Source organism: Mytilus californianus, unplaced genomic scaffold, assembly GCF_021869535.1.
Source record: "Mytilus californianus isolate M0D057914Y unplaced genomic scaffold, xbMytCali1.0.p SCAF_15, whole genome shotgun sequence".
NCBI classification, from domain to species: Eukaryota; Metazoa; Mollusca; class Bivalvia; order Mytilida; family Mytilidae; genus Mytilus; species Mytilus californianus.
The window spans coordinates 6,939,533-6,961,881 of NW_026262637.1; the positions used below are offsets into that span (position 1 = coordinate 6,939,533).

Sequence of the window (22,349 nt, forward strand, 5' to 3'; positions counted from 1 at the left end):
CATGTTGACTTCAAATATTTTAGACATTTCATCCCTCTTTCGCTTACGAAATATACAATAACAATGGAATGACTTTACAAGGTCAATATATGAGTCAGAATGCAAAGAAAAGATAAAGCAAATCTTTTAATGTATTCTTCTTTAGATTGTCCACTAACAGCGATTTTACTTAAAAAATACATAGTGTTATGATAATGAAACCAATGCATTATTGGTAAAAAAATATAACATTCGATCATATTATCTAATTTTAAAAATGTACGTCTAAGTATATATTTTAAAACTTCCTTGATATATAACATGGGGAAATGTATTTTTGACAGTTAGTCCAGCCCTCCTAAATCTAGTTAAGGCCATAGCGGAACCGGAAAAATCTGCTCAGGAAATCAACAAGACTGGCAAGGTTTTTGAACTTTCTGGTGTAAAAGTACAGTTTGATAAAGTGAAAGTTCAAACTTCAAGCGAAGTTGTTTGTTTACCAGGCAGAATAAGAATTGAAGCATTTTGCAGTAACTTTTATCAGCGATTTTTCTAATCAAATAGAAATATAAAAATACCAAATAAATAGATATTCCGATACATTACAACATTACTTGTTAGTAGTTTACCGATGTTCAAGTCTTGTAGATCAATTTAAAAGACACAAAACAAGGCAACAAACAAACACTGGGGTAATCGTATGAACTCCAAAAGAATCAAGAACGAGTTCGTTGACAGGGTAAGCGTCTCCTGGGTATGCATGCACAATGCGAATTCCTACTCAGTCAAATGTTACAATCGGGAAATATGACACTATTGGTTATATCACAGACCAGACGACTATACTGGTGATCTAAAGATCTAAGACCGCGAAAATACGGTAACAAAATAAACTGACGAAGCATACAAATACGTAAAAAGCAAATGAGCAAATGTAAGAACAGGAGCAAAAGAAGAACTGTTCATATATATTGCACCATAAGGTAGAAGTAACCAGTGTATTATCTTCATTTGATTTCATTGGAATAAGAAAACATGCATGATCTTAAGATTTAAGTAACACTTATGACATTTACAATGCATGACCAAACATAGAATGGTCTGAAAATTTAAGAACTTCCGCATTTTAAATTAATATACTAAAAGTAAGTTTGATAGTTTCAGAAGCAAGTCGTCAGAATAAATTGACTGGAAAAGAATTTGTAGAATGATTTTTCGTATATATGTCGTTACTACCAGAAATATCAAGTGCCCTCCGAAGAAACGATTTGTAAACTGTCTTAAAATTTATTGTCGTATAATAGGCGCCCAACAGGATGACCTTTGTACAGGTATTGATAAACTTACATATATTAGTAAGAAATAACGTCGGATTTTATAACTGTTTTTAGATATCGAACCGAAATGACGGAAAAAAACTTCATATTTACAATACATTTTTTTTATTTCCATTTTGACAGAATGTCACCATAAATTTTATTGACATTTTTTGTAACAGGCTTTGTTAATTTTGTATCGCATACATCCAGGAAATATAGCTTGATATACACGAATCTTTGATTTTTGTGTACGCCAACCAATATCGACTTGGTATAACAGCATATATGTCCATGTACCTGTTCGAATTGTGTAAGATTCTAAAGGTTGCCTTGATCGAATTTTATGAGCTCTTACATACTCTGATGGCAATAGGCTGGTTTCACATTTCCTTGAAATATGATATACCCAAATGAACTTCCCCAAAAATGTCAAAGATAGTTTACGTGAAGTTCGTGCACTATGATCAGTCCGAAATTTTTGAACATTTTTAAACACTTGTCTTTTTTATTACTCATCCATGTTGTGCTTGTTAAAAACTTATCAAAGATACCAGGTTATATAATTTGGTACGCCAGTCGCTCGTACATCTACTGAAGAATCATCAATCAAAACATTTGGAAGGCCAAATCAAATACTAAACTGTAGAGCATTGAGAACTTAAAAAAAGACAAGAAATACCATTCATAGAGAGATGCTTTTTACGATTGCACGACTGGTTGTATTAAATTAAGGCGACAGTAGTTTACCGATGTTAAGTCATGGAGTTGCTGATTCTATCATTATCATTCAATATGATACTACTGTATCATAAAACTGTGTAAATGTGAAATTGTTGGTTTTAGTCCTATGCACTTAGCTGGTTTACTTGAATGTATATCTGGCGTAAATAATTGATAACTACGCGGTGAAAATGTTGAAAATTCGTAGTTTTGTTTACCATCTATGATCACATTATATGAACCAAACACCGATTTCAATATTTTCTCCAAGGGTTCACATCTTCTGTAAAAGGTAAATCTATGTTTTATGTTAAATGATAAAGACAAAATATACATTTTGTAAATATTTCATTGTGTTAAATCATATTTGCTTACTAATTGTTTTCCCTTTCAGAAAGAACCATTCAGATTTTCATTTAAAGCATGCACTGAGAATTTTATCTGTATTATATACCTTACATATTTTATATTTTAAGTTGTTACACCAGTTGATACCAGGGAAGATTCAACAGGTATGGATAAAGAAAGGCAACAGTAGTATACCGCCGTTCAATAGTCATAAATCGACTAAGCAAAAACAATATCGGGTCACAAACCAAAACCGACGGAAACACATCAACTATAAGAGAAAACAAACGGAACAGAAACACTGAACTGCTACACAAACAAACGCCAACATACATAGAAACGGACTACTTGATAATAACTGCCATATTCCTGATTTGGTACAGGACATTTTAAGAAAAAATTGGTTGATTGAACCTGGTTTTATGGCTAGTCAAACCTCCTGCTTATACGGCAATGTTAAAAATACCGCTAAAATGACAACATTACGTGACAGGAATACAACAAATAAACGCAAGAACACTCAGATCAGAGAAATACATAAATAAATAATATAATAGTACATTACAACATGTAAACCACAGAATAACAACGGACACCTTCCATGAATTTACGACAGTACACCAGGACACCACAATAGAATTATAAACTGTGCGTCACACAAATGTATTAACGCCCCCAAAAAGTAATCAACATGTATGGGTTAGTTCTTATGCAAGAAGACTTAATCTTCCAAACATGTCAGAAAAGAAAGAAAAAATAAATTACCAGCCAGGAAAAGACCAGAAAAGAGAAAAAAACCTTTTCTTAAAACACTCTATTGGTGTCAAGATCTCAAATTTAGCGCCGCAATACCATTCTTTATCATTAATTTCATCGGCTATTTACTTGGTTCACGATAACCACCAATATCAATAATCAATGGTTGTTAATAAAAGGACATTCGTGATCATTTATATTTTCCCAAGAAACAGTAGTTTAAAATTCTATTTTCAGAAGCTTCTGAATCCTCAAAGCTGATAATTATAACAAGTTCTGTTGTTGTATCGATTGTGGTAATAATAGGAATAATTGGAGCATTACTCCTACGACAGAAATTAAGGTGAATACATGAATAAGACGTATTTGATATTTATAATATTATAATCATCAGATAGATAATATGAGAAACCAAAGAAGAATACCGAGAGGTTAAAATACGTTATTTAACGATGACCAGAAAACTGCATCACAATGGCTCCATATCGACTTACAGATATCGACTTACAAATATCGACCACTCTTCTTCTCATAAAATTCCTTATGACATTGTCATTAATAGTACAGCGTCGCCTGTATATGGTGTATATCTCTCTCATTTGATACGATGTTAAATAGAAGCTTGCGTTTTCATTCCTTATTTCGTTATAGTGATTTCAAGGAAGTGATAAGTGAGTGCATCATGAATTGGTTGACCGATATTGAATATTGTGTCACATATGCTATTGATATGTTCAAATTGTCGAAACAACCATCCAGTCGTTTTCTGCAATGGTGCTGTCCGTTTCTGTTCGACTTATCGACCTTCAACAATGAGCAAAACCCACACCTTAATCATTGTCAGATATAAAAGAGGGACGAAAGATACCAGAGGGACAGTCAAACTCATCGATCGAAAACAAACTGACAATGCCATGGCCAAATATAAAAAGACAAATAGACAAACAATAGTACAGATGACACAACATAGAAAACTAAAGACTAAGCAACACTAACACCACCAAAAACTGGTGGTGATCTCAGGTGCTCCGGAAGGGTAAGCAGATCCTGCTCCACATATAAAATGCCCGATATGACAGAATGTGAAACAATTCAAACAAGACACTAACAGCCAGATCAATGACAAAACAATAATCGATATGTCTGCATATGGTAACGGTTTCCCCAGCATATCTCTTAAAATCATAAATTGTCTTTACAAAATAATGCACGCATTGTCTTGTAAACAAGCATTTTGTTTATGAGACAAATTTATGATGTTGAGTAACAAAAGTAATGCGAATTTGATCGGTACGATTTTGAAAAATATGTTATGCTTAGTAAATTATTTTTGAGATTGAAATAAATACTAAGTCGGATTTATTTCTTAAAAGCAGATTACGTATGGGTTTTGTTCATTGTTGAAGGCCGTTCGGTGACCTATAGTTGTTAATTTCTTTATCATTTGGTCTCTTGTGCAGAATTGTGTCATTGACAATCATACCACATCTTCTTATTTTTATATTTAAAATGTGTTTAATACTACAGGAAATATTCAAATCTAAGAAATAGGTACTGGGTATTAGTAGCACACATTTAGATATTTCAGATATCTTAACTTCCAATATGAGAAAAAAATACATTGATTTATTTTGTTTTTATACTTTCATTCATATTTATGATTCAATATTACAGGTCGAAATACCAGAAAAAAGATATGGGAAGCAATATGAGCTTCAATATGGTAAAACCTTCACAGAATGTGCCTGGAAGATCAACACAGCTATTCCTTAGAACTAGACATTAGGTGTATCATAAAATATTGGGCATTACATTGATGAATAGGAATTTGATGTTGGATTGCTATTGAAAAGTAATAAAAGTAGATAGTTTGTTATGTTTGATATAGTTTGGTTTTAGAAAAATATATGAAATTTTCAAATATCTGTTTTGGATAATTAGATAAAAAAGGTTTCAACTCTTGACAAAGGATATAAATATTTTTCAGATAAATAATAATTTTACCACTTCGTCGAGAGTTTTTCGATATTTCTGCACTCGGGACGTTAAATTTTCAAATTTCAAACGCTAGGCTGTTATACAGTATATCTCTCTTTTATAATGAGCCGATGTGTTCTTTTTATGTGACGTCATCAGGCATGATGACCCTTTTTTTCGTGTCGTCTCAATAGCGAATTCAGATGAAAGTAAGAAAATTTGACATGATAATTGAATCAAGACCAAGACAAACTGATATCAAACAAACCACACATTAATTATAAATTAAAGAATCAACCGGTCGGGGAACGTATAAAATCTCCTCAACGATAAATCGGCAGAGAATAAGGGCTTTGCCTTTTTCTATTATAAATTAAAGAAATGCAGAGGGAAACCCGATAACGCGAAACTAATAGAAAAGTAACTCTGCTTACGAAAAAAATCGTCAACATAAATAAAAAATTGCCGGTAGAAATACTGATTGAAAGTAATTTCTAAACAAGAATCGTACATTTTAAAAAGAAAATATTAAACAGTGTTATTAGATATATACATGCAAATACATGATGTTTTATGTTCATTATTTATCGAGATTATTTCATTAGAAGCTGGTTGAACTACAAATTAAAAAATGTTAATCTTTGCTGCATATTGAAAAAAAAAGGGAAAATATCACGCACATACAAAATCTAAAGATCTTGAAAATCACCCATTTTTGGAGTGTTCTATATAGTCCTTAGCAAGTTTAAAATTTCCCAAAATTATACCTATTTGCACATCTAGATTTTGGAATAATCTACTCATTGTCAAGTGAACAGTCAATAGACAATATTGTCTTTTCGTGAATATAAGGTCTAAAAGTTGTGTAAGTACAGGTTTAAAAAAATTAAAGATCAATATTTTTACAAGGTATGTGATCCGTAAAAAGATTTTACTACTTCTTTTTAAAATTTAGATAATGAGACGACTCGATTTTTGTACATGTATGTGCGCTCTTCTCCATGTATTCGTTTTCATTGTTAACATAGAAATTGGTACCATTTGTTGATTACATAAACTGCTTGATAAATGAATTAGGTATTGACAATTCATTTTGAAACTCAACATATACCCTCACGACACTTACCAAAGAGGAAATCCTGGATAATCATAGGTCTGTTCTATTTTCCTTTGGAATTTAAACCAAAGATGAAGAACTGGATCTTCCATCACTGTATTGGTTACCTAAACTACATAATTGTCTTTACAAACAACGGTATATTGCTGGGTCTTCCAAGTGCTCCACGAAACCTCTTTTGTCTGTTTTGTTCACGCATCGTTGTAAATATAACGGAATTTGACGCGACTGTCATACAAGTGAGAGCTTTAGCGCTATAAAACCAGGTTCAATACACCATTTCCTACATTTAAAAATGCCTGTACCAAGTCAGAAATATGACAGTTGTTGTCCATTCGTTTGATGTGTTTTATCATTTGATTTTGCCATTTGATTAGGGACTTTCCGTTTTGAATTTTCCTCGGAGTTTAGTATTTTTGTGATTTTACTTTTTCTAAATTATTAACGTCTATTTTATCAGCAATCAAAGCCTGGCTCCAAAGTTATTGTGAAACTGCCTATTCTGAAGGTGGCGTAAATCAGATGTAGATACTAAAAAATTCCAAAGATCTTTTAGAGTGCATACAATCTAAGACTCTCTCATCTTGCAATAGTATTAAAACATTTGACTTTTCTACACTTTACACAAGTATTCCCCATTCCAAACTAAAAGACAAATTGAAAGAGTTGGTATTACTTTGTTTCATTAAAAAAAATGGCGAACGTAGATAGAAGTATCTTGTCTTGGGGAGGGATAAATCCTACTTTGTAAAGAATCACTCTGATTCAAACAAAACTTTCTCTGAAACTAACATTATCAAGATGCTTGATTTCTTGATTGACAGCATATATGTTACGTTTGGAGGACGTGTTTTACAACAGACTGTCGAAATTCCAATGGGAACCAATTGTGCCCCTCTTCTTGCCGACTTGTTTCTTTATTATTATGAGGCTGACTTCATACAGGAACTTCTTAGGAAGAACGATAAGAAGTTAGCAATATCCTTTAACTTTACTTTCCGCTATATAGATGATGTTCTCTCACTAAATAATACAAAATTTGGTGACTATGTTGAACGAATCTATCCCATCGAACTAGAGATAAAGGATACTACAGATACAGTTAAGTCTGCCTCATATCTTGACTTACATCTAGAAATTGACAATGAGGGTCGGTTGAAAACAAAACTTTACGAAAAAAGAGATGATTTCAGCTTCGTAATTGTGAACTTTCCATTTCTATGTAGCAACATTCCAGCAGCGCCTGCATACGGAGTATATATCTCCCAATTGATACGATATTCCCGGGCTTGTATTTCCTATCATGATTTCCTTGAATGAGGATTGCTGCTCATATGGAAGCTATTAAACCAAGAGTTCCAATAGGCGAAGTTGAAGTCATCCCTTCGTAAATGTTACGGACGCCATCACCAGTTGGTTGACCGTTATGGAATAACCGTTTCACAGATGATATCGGATATGTTCCTTATGTCGTAACTACAATACCCTTCCCTTTTCACGAATGTTACCTACCGAATTAGACTAATTACCGGATTTGTAATAACATAAGCAACACGACGGGTGCCACATGTGGAGCAGGATCTGCTTACCCTTCCAGAGCACCTGAGATCACCCCCAGTTTTTGGTGGGGTTCGTGTTGCTTAGTCTTTAGTTTTCTATGTTGTGTCATCTGCACTATTATTTGTCTGTTTGTCTTTTTATTTTTGGTCATGGCGTTGTCAGTTTGTTTTCGATCTGTGAGTTTGACTGTCTCTCTGGTATCTTTCGTCCCTCTTTTGTTGAATTTGGAGGTAGACTTTTTCAACAAAATGTCGCCATTCCTATGGGAACGAACTGTGTTCCTCTCCTTGCCTACATCTTTTCATTTTCATATGAGTCGGCGTTTCTTCAGACACATCTAAACACAAGAAGATCAAAGAAGCCAGATCATTTAATTTCACATTCAGATATATTGATGATGTTCTTTCCATTAACAATCCAAACTTTTCTGATTGGGTTCCATTAATCTATTCTCCAGAACTAGAAATTAAAGAAACAACAGACACGGCTTCCTCCGCCTTGTTTTTAGATTTATACCTCGTATTTGACATAAGCGGTCATCTCAGTACCAGAATCTATGACAAACGAGACGATTTTAATTTTGAAATTATCAATTTCCCCCACCTTAGCAATATACCAACTTCAACATATGGGATATACATTTCCCAACACATTCGGTATTCAAGAGCTTGCAGCTGCTACTCAGACTTTATAAAACGTCACCAGTGTCTGAGCAGAAAGTTAATGAACCAGGGGTATGTCAAAGAACGTCTCGTCCTTTTTCCAAAAAAGTTCATCGGAAGATACCAATACCGTGTTGATAAATATTCCGTATCAACTTCACAAATAATACATGCTGGTCTTGAAGTATAGATTCTAGGTACTGACGTTGTTTATCATCTTATTACGTGTTATAGTGTTCTTTTATTTGTCTTTGTAAATTATTAACCTTAACTGTTTAGTCCATTTTTGCAAATATCCTTTTAACGTGGTTCGGTACTTATGCATCCCGCCAATGTGTTGTTGCGCTGTAGTCATTTTTTGTATTCTTATCTTTCATTTTTGTTTATGTGCTTTGACTATATGCAATTTTGGTTTTCTTTGTTGACATATTTGTTTGTTTTTATAATGATTAAGATTATGACACAATGCTGACTGCTGTACCCCTATTTTTGACATTTTTACCTGTTATGTTTGTTTGTTTTGTTCACTCACTGTTGTCAATATAATGGAATTTTATGCGACTGTCATACAAGTGAGAGGTTTAGCTAGCTATAAACCCGGTTTAATCCACCATTTTCTACATAAGGAAATGCCTGTACCTAGTCAGGAATATGACAGTTGTTTTCCATTCGTTTGATGTGTTTGAGCTTTTGATTTTGCCATTTGATAAGGTACTTTCCTATTTGAATTTTCCTTGGAGTTCGGTTTTTTTGTTATTTTAGTTTTAAATATGTCTAGAATATTACTTTCAAAAGGGTTAATCTTTTATGAATATTAAAATTCTTTTTTCTTAACATCTAGCTGCATACATATACGGATAATTCGAATGTCCAAGATAGGTTAACAGCCAGCAGAAAAGAAAGAACAATAATGAAAAACAATAGTCATAAATATATTCTATATTTGGTAGTAATCATACCAACTGGGTTTCGCTAAAATGTCTTGACATATTTCATATTAAAATGGGGGAATCTTCATCGTCAGCGGAAATGAAAATCATACTATTATTTACTACATAATACATTGAGACAGTTCAACATAGACGTATCCAGACTTTTTAGACAGATTTAAGACTGTTAAACTGTTCAAAATGTGTTGAAACACACTGGGTAACACATGGAGAATAGGATCTGCATACCCTTCAAAGAACATGCCATAAACCCAGATTTTGATTGTGCTTTAGTTGGTAAGTCTTTAGTTTTTTGAATAGTGTTTTGTAACATTTGCTTGTCTTTTGGTCGTTTTTTTTGTTTTCGCTAAGGTGAGGGGTGATTTTTCTCATCCTTGCGTGTTGAAACAAGATTTGAATCAATAAATATAATAAATATCAATTTCTACCATCAATTCTAGTATTAAATTAGCGCAATTAATATGTTCAGTTTGGCATACATCACCCCTGCCAAACTTGTTTGAAACTATCCCCATAGTGTCAAGAAAGATGAGGACAATGCAAATTTAAAGTTTTAAAGCAACTGGCGGAAATGTTTTCGTCCAATAGTAACCCAGTGAAGATCAATTTGAGAGGACTTTCCATACAACAATCCTGATAAGTGTGGATAAAATGGCGGAGTGGCTAAGATCATATAAAAAGGGGAAACCAATTGACGACGGACACCAAGTTACTACAATTACTAACAAGCATTTGGCCTTTCAGTTGCGAATAAATTGAACAGAAGCTTTAAAAAAACGACCGCAAACACTATTGATTTTCAAAATATTAAAAATCATTAGGAACTGACTTGAGACAAGTTTGTGAACATACAGCAGGGTAAAATTATTTGTGTACCCCAACCCTAATCGGTTTAAAGTGTCGATTATATTGGGGCCAGTTTCAAGAAAAATCTAGATATCAGCAGACTTTGTCAACGTCGCATCGTAAGTTTTTTTTTTACTTAAATAAACTGTGATTGAAACAATTCCACAAAAAATTTCTGTTTTAAGAATACACATTTCCACAAAACTAAAGAAAGTACATTGATGTTTTTTTTTTAAATAAGGTCACAACACTAGCATCAAACTTGCAGTAAAGTTTGATCATAATCCTCTTTTAGGTAAAATATCAGATTGAACCTTATGGTGGCTAAACTCAAATTCTTCTGAAGCAGAAATTCCCTTTTTACTTCCAAACTTAATTTTTATAAAAGCTGCACCAGACATTCACAAAAATTAGCATGCAAGATTTTTAGAGCCTCATACTCAATATATGAATACATTGTTCGACTGAGAGATAACAACAAACGGTGTATTTAACAAAATGTAATAAGTAAAGCACTATTATTATAACATTTATTAAACGACAATAACAATAATATAGATATCTGTCAATAAAAACAATAAATTAACAATAAAGCCCTAATAAGTAAAATTATATTTAAAAAAAATGCTGTAATAAATAAACATGAGTATGGATGGAGGGAAATATTCTCACTTTCTAATATGTTTTTGGTTTGAACGTTTTTAGTTTAGTGTCAGTAAGAATAAAAATACCAGAAGACTTATGACAGGCTGCATTTTTTTGGTCATGTAACTTGACTACTTTTCCCAATTTTCTCCAATTTTTCCATATTTTTTAATGCTATGATATTGTGTGGTTCAATTTTTAATACTTCTTCGTAATACCTTACTGCAAGTTGAAAATCTCCCTGCAAGTAGAATCAAATGAATGATCAATCGAATGCATTTAAATCTATCTTACCTCCTATACACATCTAGGAATATCATTGGTTAAAAGCGAACACGTGGGGACCATGTATATTTAATATCAGGTCAGTTGACGTGTTATTTTCATACAGTTAATTGTTTATCGTCGATGTTAGATCGTCAGACACACTTAACTTCGATATCGAATATCACAGTGACATTTTAAATGACTTTGTTTCAGTAGTTATCAAACTAGCATAATATGTAATCGATCTGATGAGTTAAGCCTTTTTCAACTGATTTTTATAGTTTGTTCATATGTTGAACTGTTTCACCACTGTCCCAGGTAAGGGGAGGGATGAGCGATCACAAAATTATTTAACCACGCCACATTCTTTATGTGCCTGTCCCAAGTCAGGAGCCTGTAGTTCAGTGGTTGTTGTTGGTTCATGTCTGTCATGTTTGTTCTTTGTAAATTGTTTTATTATAAATTAGGCCGTTAGTTTTCTCAATTGAATTGTTTCTTTATATCATGTAGAGGTCTTTTATAGTTGATGTGTTTCCCTCGGTTTTAGTTTGTTACCCGGATTTGATTTTACTTAATCGAATTATGACTATTGAACAGCGGTATACTACTGTTGCCTTTATTTATAGCCGTCAATGCGGTATGGGTTTTTCTCATTGATGAAGGCCGTACGGATACCTATAACTGCTTACACTCAATTCATTTTAACATTGTTGAATAGTTGTCTCATTGGCAACCTACCACATCGACTTATTTTTATACGGAAAATGAAAGTTTAAATTTTTTTTTATTCAATGAGTGAAAATTCTTGAGAAAATATACAATACATAATGCGAACTGGATTAACGCTTTATACAACTGTTAGATGACCTTCCTGCCATAATAAGATCATACTAGAAAAAAAGACTGAACTAAGTCATGAGTTAATCTCATTTTCAACTTGATTTGAATTTCTACTGTGACAAAACTATGACGTTAAGTGTGTTCGAAATTGAAAAAAGTTTTATAACATGGTACAATTTGAATTTTATTCACGTTTTTAAAAGGGGAGCCAATTTACCCTGTATTTTTTTCTATCACATGGTTAAAATCTAAAAGTTGTCATAGCCTGCTGGAATCAGAATATTAAAAGAGTTGATATCATATATTTGAAACATTTTTCAACAATTGTGCTTATCTCTTTAAAATCAAAATGCCACTCGATGCTACCTATTGCTGTTTCTGAAAACATTTTGATACAAATTACAAATTTTAAAATGTTCTTGTAGAATTTGACTTTGAATGAAATCTGTTTTAAAACTGAATAATTTGTATCCGAAAGAAAATACATACCTTTACTTTTAGGAGAGTTTTGAATTTGGTTCAGAAGGTCTTGCTTGGAATGTTCTATGTTGTGTTTTGTGTACTGTTGTTTGTCTTTTGGTCTTTGTTTTTTCCATGACGCTGTCAGTTTGTTTTCGACTATTGAGTTTAAATGTCTTTTTGGTATCTTTCGCCTCTCTTTTGTAAATGGTTTAAATAAATACTCAAAATTAGACAAGATCTTCAAATGGAGGTTTAGGACTGTTTTCAGACATCAGGTCAGCAAGTAAGCCATACTATTATTAGAACCGCAAGGTACGCAAATGGAGCTGTGATTTGAAGTCAAGAATGAAAGACCTTTGACCAGGTCCTGTTGTGAAATAAAATCAGGGGACATTTGCCTTTCCTTTTTACAATATGAAACTGCATTTTGCAATATACTCAATTTCTTACCTTTAAGTGAAATATAGCACCTAGATTTAAAAGAGCCTTCGTTTTATTTGGATTGAGCTTAATTGTTTTCTGGTAACTCTGAAATATAAAAATAATTAAAATATGAAATAAATATATTGATAATGCGATAAATCGGTTTAATTTTGCTCAGAAGTGACTACAAAAGGAACACTTAACATGATATTGAATTAAATTTGACGCTGTACAAGGATTTTCATAGAGCTAGTGGTATCCTTGTAGTCCAAGAGCACGGCTTTGACCAAGTAATGGTCATACACAAATAATAACATGATACCGTTTTTTATTTGATGGTAACATACGCGTTATAACAAAAACTTGAAGTTTTTAGGAACCTATCGGGCCAAGGGTTTCAAGTGGTGAATGTGAAGTCATCCCTTTGAGTTTTACGTACGCAATCTCGAGTTGGTTGACCGTACACTGTATTGAATATATGTGTCAAAGATTACTACAGATGTACTTCTATTGTCGTAACAACAAACCTGTGCTCGACTGTGACATCACCGAATGAATCTCATCACCGGATTTGTATCTGGATAAGCAACACGATGGATACCACATGTGAATCAGGAACTGCTTACCCTTCTGGATCACCTGAGTTCACCTCCGGTTTCTGTAGGTTCGTGTTGTTCAATCTGTACTTTTCTATGTAGTGTTTTTGGATTTATTTGTCTTTTTGTCTTTTTTTGCCATGACGTTGTCAGTTTTCCTTCGACTGATGAGTTTAAATGTTTCTTTGGAATCTTTCACCTCTTTTTCCATTAAAATTAACTGTTTTCTTATCTTCACAATCAAAATAAACACTAAAATGTAGAAAACGAATAGGACAATCTTGACTTTATACGACATGAAAAGAGCTGACACAGATGGACAGATAATTTTGAAAAAATATTTTACTCACAACAAGTGCTTTGTTATATTGTTTTAGATCTTTCAGATGATTGCCATGCTGAAAATACATGTTTTCCAGTTCGCCATTGTCCCCTGAATATTCTTGTAATGTAATAGCTTGTTCCAAATGTACAAGTGCCTTAAAGATACCAATAATTGTAATAGACACATCTTACATAAATACAATGAAAATTACTACATTATAATTTCATATATCATTTCAACCAATCTGAATACTCTCCTTTCTAATTGATTAATTATAGTTATAATTTACTGATATAGTTCTATGTAAAAAAGTAACTGATTCAAATGATATCAATATGTTCATACAATTTGTTTTTTCTAATAAAAAATTCAATTAAACATTCGGAGAAAAAAATATCTGTTCTTTAATTTCATTAAATATCTTTCCAACTTTTTATGTCTTTCTAGTTAAAGGGAAGATCATTACCTCTTCGTGTCGCTGCATTTGCCCAAGAATGTTAGATAGAAAGTGTAAAGCTTCTGTATGATTCGGATTGCGATGTAAAACGTCATGAAGCATATGCTCAGCCTTGTTGACGTCGCCGTTGTTTGCTACAACTTGTGCCTGTGTGACATATATATCTATACGTTAAAAGTAACATGTTAGGACATAAACAAGAGTTCGACAGTAACAGATTCGTTCATTTGATGTACATACATAACTTAAAAAATAAATGAGGAGTATGTTAAATACCTAGTTTTGTGAATCTGCAGATGAGATATGAGATTCATAGAAAACTTATCATACAAATCCATTTATCTTTTATTGCAAGCTGTATTAGAAGCAATAGCTTTGGCTTAAACCAAAAAAATCATTTTTTTCTTAACATTTTTAGTTCATAAAATTAGGTAATTTCCTTGAATTTAATGATGCAACCCCTCTGACAAAATTTACTGTAGTCGGTTATAGCTGTTCGTTTTTTGGCATTTTATAGTTTTATATTTTTCTAATATTTTTCCGGACCGTATCTAATGAATGTTCATCTAGAAACACTTGTTGTTCGCATAGACATCATAATACTTATTTCATAGATGGATAAATATAAGCATTCTCAAAATAGAAATGTTTAAATCATAAATACAGTATTGCGTTAAAATGTACACAGCAACCAACTCCTTCACGAATATACAATTACTATAGACAGAATGGACAGAACTTACAGAACTTACATAATGTGTCATTACATCTGTATTGTTTGGATTAACTCCAAGGATTTCCTCAAATACACGGACAGATTCCGAATACCTTCCCATTTGATAGTAAACGAGTCCTAACATATCAAGCGCTTCGGAACTTCTACCCAAAAGTAATGCCCTGTAAAACAACAAAAGTTTCGCTGAAAAGTTACTGTCTATAGTAAAAAAGTTGTTATTATTATTTAAGGAATGACTGTAATATTTTTTCTGTCTATGAAGAAATAACATCAAAAATGTGGTGCACACTGAATAACCCGCGTAGCGGGTTATTTTAAAGTGTGCACCACATTTTTTATGTTATTTCGAATAGACAGAAAAAATATTACAGTCATTTCTTATAATTTAATTCTTAATTCCATTTTAAACCGGAGTAAATCATGAAAAAACGTTGATGACGTCAAGGTCACATGACAAAATTATGTCTATGAGCTGATAAACAAAACAACGTCAGCCAATCGGAAGACGCGTTACATCCAAATTAAATTATTAACAGATACATGTAATGCAATAACAAATAGTATAACTTTTAACATGCACAATTGTCTATAAAATTACATATTTCTACTTGAATTTTGCGAATACAGTAATTCAACAAAGGGTATAATCGATACACTTAGATACTGGTATGTTTATAACACTATTGAAACCCTTCTAAACGTATGCAAGGAATCTAGGATTATGATGACACGAGCGTAACATCTAGTTGAAAAGTAATTTGTCTTAGGAAAACAGATACCGTTTATGCAACGCGAAGTTAATAATAGTTATTTCGGCATTCTGCTCAGTCTTTAGTTGTCTATGTTGTGTTTTGTATTCTATTGTTTGTCTTTTGGTCATTTTGTGTTTTTACCATAGCGTTGTCAGTTTGTTTTCGACTTATGAGTTTGAATGTCACTTCGTTATCTTTCGTCTCTCTTTTGAAAGAATCATGTCAAATAATATTCAGTATTTAATATTTAAATATTGAATCAAGTAATTTCTGCAGGTAATAAAGGTGCCCTAGATTATAACATTGTAAACAATGAGAGCAGTTTTTGTTTTTATCTTGATTTGTATCATCATAGGATGAAATGTCTTTTCACTTATACATTTTATTATTGTTGTTGCATTTTATTTCTGTATGTTTGACAGCATACACTTACTGATCAAGAATTGACACTGCCTCATTTAACCTTCCTATCTGACGTAAACCTCTTGCTGCATTCACCATAGAAACAGAAAGTTGAGAGTCCAGTGAATAAGCTAGTTGATAGTAATGAACTGCCTCTTCAATATCACCTACACATATATCAATTCAAATACTATATTATTCAGTGAAATATGACATCATGTTATATTTAGTATATTGTGAAAAATATAGTTTGCACTTATGTTATTTAGACGTTGTAGACTTTATCATATCTTCCTTAACCTTAAGAGGCAGACTTCATACAAAAGCTTCTCAAGAAAAAATGAAAAGAAGCATTCACCTTTAACTTCACTTTCCGCTATATAGATGATGTCTTTTTCACTGAATGATTCAAAGTTTGGTGACATTTTTGACTGCATCTATCTCAAATGAACGTAAATACAGGCGACAGTAGTATAGGTGGCACGGTAGTATTTCCTGGCCCATAAGGGATAATGATAGCCTTTTTAGAAATTTCACCACTTACTAACACTGCTAAAAATTCTACATTCACAGTTTACTGAAGTACTTTCATTATACTATTCAGAAATGAATTTGAATATGTATCATGACCGTTTACTTTTTTTGCTATCTTTAAGAACCTAAGGCCACTAGTGCTTTTAGGTCTTTTATCGTGCAGTGAATACACAATTTAAAAAAATTCTCAAAAATTCATTTTCATCTGTATGTAAAATTATTTCTGATTTTTCTACACCTGATTAATCCCTCAGTTTGGGAAAGTATGTTCAGTTGATACTGTATTTTTAGTCCAATCATAATGTTCAGATACATTGACTTAAGTAGGGTACACAAAAGAGCAACCTAAATTCTGGAATGCAAATACTACCGTGCTACCTTAACCAAGACATTTCAAACTTGAAATCAGTCATGACACCTATGATGCATAGCCTTCTTACTATGTAACATATTACAATAAAGAATACTAGTCTGCACTCATTCCTTACCAAAAAAAATGAAAGATTACACCCCTACCCCAGCTGGCAGATTTTCATTTTTTTTCATCTTACCATTTTTACTTAAGGAGTGAACAAAATCCAAATATATGATGTTTCAAATCAACACAGAAGTCAAACATGGTGATTCAGGAGGAATTATTGGATTGCCAACTCTATTTATAGTTAATCTGACTGAAAGAAACAGTTTAAGCACCAAATCATGAAAAATGATATTAAAGTCCATTCCACATTTTACAGCATGCCTTACATTACTTTAAGCATTTCCAGATTATGAAGGCAACACAACAAGATTCTTTAGATGGCAGTTAACTATCATTCTGAAATCTTTTTGACAATATATGTACTAGAATATATCTCTAAGTTGACTGTTTGTCTATTTCTCATGTATGCATTAAGTTAAATTATGTCCCCTTACATAATCATTTTACCTTTATTGTGCTTTTCATTGTCAGAAAATCAAAACAATTAATGACATTTGCATGGAAAATGAATAAACTATTTAATCTTGCTGATAAACAGTCATAATTACATTCTTTGTCAAAAAAAATGTCTTGTCAGTGTAAAGAAACCCCTATTGCTATCTCTTTTTCAGTCAAATATGAGGGCTAAATGAATAAGTAAGGACCCCTTAACCACTTGCTGGTTCCAAAAAAGCTCATACTGGTGTCATGTTACCACAAAACTACAAATTAAACCTAAAGAAAACTAGTAAAGCTGTACTTGTGTGGAAAAAAATAAGAAATTATGCAATTTATTTATTTCGGTGAAAATAATAGGATGTACAGGCAAATAAAATATGTCGCGTCTCAAATTCCAGTAGTTGCACATGTGTCAGACACTGCGAAAAGTTAAAGTGAGCATTTATAATTAAAAATGTATTGCAAGTTACATAAAAATAATGAAGTTCTACTTTCTAGGTAAATTTTTACTTTATTACCCACAGATCAGGCAAAATTTGCTGAATCAGCAATTTTCACTCCCAGGGGTGGAATTTAAGGGCTGTTTTTATCATAGTTGCCCTTAATCAACTTTTTATTGATAAACTTACAAATTGCATAGGTAAAAAAAAATCCTTCATTGATTTAGTGTAAACATGTATATCCCCCTTAAGGTGGCACGGTAGTATTTCCTGGCCCATAAGGGATAATGATAGCCTTTTTAGAATTTTCACCACTTACTAACACTGCTAAAAATTCTACATTCACAGTTTACTGAAGTACTTTCATTATACTATTCAGAAATGAATTTGAATATGTATCATGACCGTTTACTTTTTTTGCTATCTTTAAGAACCTAAGGCCACTAGTGCTTTTAGGTCTTTTATCGTGCAGTGAATACACAATTTAAAAAAATTCTCAAAAATTCATTTTCATCTGTATGTAAAATTATTTCTGATTTTTCTACACCTGATTAATCCCTCAGTTTGGGAAAGTATGTTCAGTTGATACTGTATTTTTAGTCCAATCATAATGTTCAGATACATTGACTTAAGTAGGGTACACAAAAGAGCAACCTAAATTCTGGAATGCAAATACTACCGTGCTACCTATACCGCTGTTCGAAACTCATAAATCGTAAATTTAAAACAAATCCGGGTTACAAACTAAAACTGAGGGAAACGCATCAAATATAAGAGGAGAACAACGACACAACAAAAACACAACATTAAAATGTAACACACACAGAAACGAACTATAATATAACAATGGCCATTTTCCTGACTTGGTACAGGACATTTTAAGAATGGTGGGTTGAACCAGGTTTTGTGGCATGCCAAACCTCCTGCTTTTATGGCAACGTCAAACACAACACCAAAACGACAACATCACATGACAGGACCACAATACAAATAAATGGGAGAACATATAGGACAAAGAAACACACGAATAATAGCTAACAAAAGGTACTAGGCTTAAAATTCAATACGCCAGACGTGCGTCTCGTCCACACAAGACCGTAAAATAAAGGATATCACATTTAAAATATAGTTCATATCTTGACTCGTAGCTAAAAATTGACGATGATGGTTTGTTGAGATAGTATCCTCCAAGAAGAAAATTTAATTTATTCCATTGTAAACTTTCCATTTCCTTGTAGCAGCATTCCCGCAGCGATTGTATATCGTGTACGATTCTCCCAGTTGAAAAGATATTCCAGTTATTGTGTTTTCTATAGTGATTTTCTAGATAGAGGTTAACTGCTTACTAGAAAGCTATTGTATCAAAGGTTTCAATTGATAAAACTGAGATCACCCTACAACAGTTTTACGGACGTCATCATGATTTGTTGACCGATATAAAATACATGTGTTACACACGACCTCGTAACCACATTCTAGGTATCTACCCTTCGATCGGGACATAGCCGAATGTGACTTATCACCATAGTTTTACTTGCAATGAGCATGATGAGTAAAACGAATGTCGCTACTAATGGAGTAGGACCTCCTTACCTATCCGGAGCACTAGAGTTCACCAACATTTTTTGGTTTATATTGCTCAATTTTTGGTTTCTTAGTAGTGTTTATTATTGTTGTTAGTCTTTTAGTCGTTTTTTTTTCTTTTGGTCATGGTGTTGTCTGTTTTAATTGTTCCCCTCTTGGTATCTTTTCTCTTTTTTTGACACCTAGCCTTACTCCTTCAATGTAGTATGTTTTGTTTCTATTTATTATACTTTGAATTGACAAAATAAGTAATTTGGTATTTCGGTCATAAGCTATATGAATATATTTCTGTTAATCCATCCCTTTTCTCGTGCAATTAAATTTCAAAATTTGTACCTTTCAAATGCAGATATGTTCCATAATTATGATAAACTTCAGCAAAATCTGGCTTTTCCGTCATCGCTTTGCTGTAAAGATGTTCTGCTTCTTTCCATCTGTTGAGTTCAGCCATCATACTTCCCAATGTCATTAAAGCCTCTATATTATGTGGGTCTATTTCAACAGCTTGATGTAACATACTAACACCTTCTTCTTTATTACCAAGCTTACTAGAACAATATGAAAGATATTTAAATATAATGAAATAGGAAAATGATATTGAATATTTTTGCAATTTATGCATTGAAAAAAATTATCAATTAGATACCTATATATATATATCATTTCCTATAATTAAACAAATCCAATAGTATGAGCCGAAGAATGATGTTGTGGCTAAACGAAGACACAAAGAAAACAGACAATAGATATAAGAAGATGTGGTATGAGTGCCAATGAGACAACTCTCTATCCAAGTCACAATTTGTAAAAGTAAACCATTATAGGTCAAAGTACACCTTCAACACGGAGCCTTGGCTCACACCGACCAGCAAGCTATAAAGGGCCCCAAAAAAGACTAGTGTAAAAACATTCAAGCAGGAAAACCAACGGTCTAATCTATATAAAAAATGAGAAACGAGAAACACTTATGAACCACAGCAACAAAAAAGACAAAACCATAATCAACAAAATCTTAAACAGAAAACTTAATAATGAGCAAAACTCTTTTTTTTTTCACCAAAATTATTTTAAACCCATTCTGTTGGAGTAAAAATCATATAACTCGTATAATCCTTTCTTTTGTAAGTATTTTTTTATTGTGTTAGTAGTAGTAGAAAAAAAATGAAAATATTACTATATAAATTGTATGCGTCCGCACCGCTTTTCTGGATTTGCCTTCATCGGGAACGCTCAAAGCCGAATATTTTGAAACACAAGGATATACATGAAGCGAGACAGTGGATGACCAAAAATGGACCTAACAATAATAGCAAAATCCAGCTAGGTCAACTTTACTTGAAGGAGTTATTTGGAACCTTAGTTTCTTGATAATTTTTCAATTTATAAACGGACAATTTATGAAAGTTATGCTATAAATTATGTCACTACCAAAGTACTGACTACTGAGCTGATTATAACCTCGGGGAGTGACAGTCCACCAGCAGCGGTATCGACCGAGTGCTATAAAAATGAAAATAACACTATATATATATAAATATACTCCTGTCGTGCAAATAACGAAACACGCGTCAGAATACAGATGTTCAACAAGTAAATATAGGAAGAATAAAAGGAAAACTAAGGCCACACATAAATACGTTCCAATAAATTTGACTGATCATAAAAACAAACACACCAAAGATACCAGGTTTAAAATTTATTCGCCTTACGCACGTTTCGTCTACATAAGTTTATCATCAAATCAGATGATAGGCCAAATCAAACCAAATTGAAAAGCACTGAAACCAAAAACTTTTGGGACTGGTTATACCCTCGGAAACGAAGCGTCCACCAGCATTGGTATGCACCCAGTGGTTGTTAAAATTCATAAATGACATCTGATGTTATAACAGAGGAGTATCGACCATTGGACTGGTAATACCATCGGGAACAAAACGTCCACCAACATTGGTATGGGCCCAGTGGATGTAAAAATTCATCAAATATACCTAGCGTATAATTTGGTACGCCAGATGACATTTCATCAAGTATACCTAGCGTATAATTCGGTACGCCAGATGACATTTCATCAAATATACCTAGCGTATAATTCGGTACGCTAGATGACATTTCATCAACATAAGACTCATCACTGATTTTATAAAAAACATATAATTTATAACGTTTTACAACTGGTCCGATGGGGAGCTTGAAATATTGTATTGACACCTTCCAGTCTCTTGTTGAAGAGTCCGACTGTATGTTCACCTCATACTGTATTCTGGTTATTTTTGTCATTTGTTTATTGACTCATTAACGTATACCATACATTTCCTTTCATTCATATCTAAACGTAGGACAGAATTTGTTTACTTACAATTTACGTGCTCCGAGGTTAATAAGTGCTCCCTGGTGACCTGGGATAATCTTCAATGCTTTCTCAAAATGATATGTGGCTTCAGTTGTATTGTTTAGTATTGTACCGAGATTGTTATGTGAACTGGCATGCTCTGGATATAATCTGTAAATGTATTTTTAACGTTTATTAGAGTATATCAGGGAGTTTTTTTACGGCACGTAAATGATAAAACTAAAAAATAAGTTTCTAAATTTTGTTGTTAACTATTTCTATTTTTATTTAGAAAAGTATAAGAAAATAACTAAAAAAATAATTTTCTTTAAAAAACTTATATATCATAATTTATAAATGCATGAAAAAATCAAAGCTCTTTATAAAAAAAACTCCTCAAAGAT

At 32.6% G+C, this 22,349-nt stretch overlaps 1 protein-coding gene across 1 annotated transcript in view; it reads right to left on the reverse strand.

Moving 5' to 3' along the window:
* Nucleotides 1-10,719: 10,719 nt before the first annotated feature.
* The window catches only part of LOC127725296 (protein O-mannosyl-transferase TMTC1-like), a 34,860-nt gene continuing 23,230 nt past the window's right edge, over nt 10,720-22,349 (reverse strand). Inside the window, exons 11-18 of the mRNA XM_052232224.1 lie at nt 21,973-22,116; nt 19,953-20,164; nt 16,171-16,306; nt 15,002-15,146; nt 14,259-14,396; nt 13,818-13,946; nt 12,899-12,976; nt 10,720-11,120 (exon numbers count right to left, since the gene is read on the reverse strand). Coding sequence (XP_052088184.1) covers nt 10,998-11,120; nt 12,899-12,976; nt 13,818-13,946; nt 14,259-14,396; nt 15,002-15,146; nt 16,171-16,306; nt 19,953-20,164; nt 21,973-22,116 — 1,105 coding nt within the window. The 3' untranslated portion in view covers nt 10,720-10,997. The remainder of the gene's footprint in view (nt 11,121-12,898; nt 12,977-13,817; nt 13,947-14,258; nt 14,397-15,001; nt 15,147-16,170; nt 16,307-19,952; nt 20,165-21,972; nt 22,117-22,349) is intronic.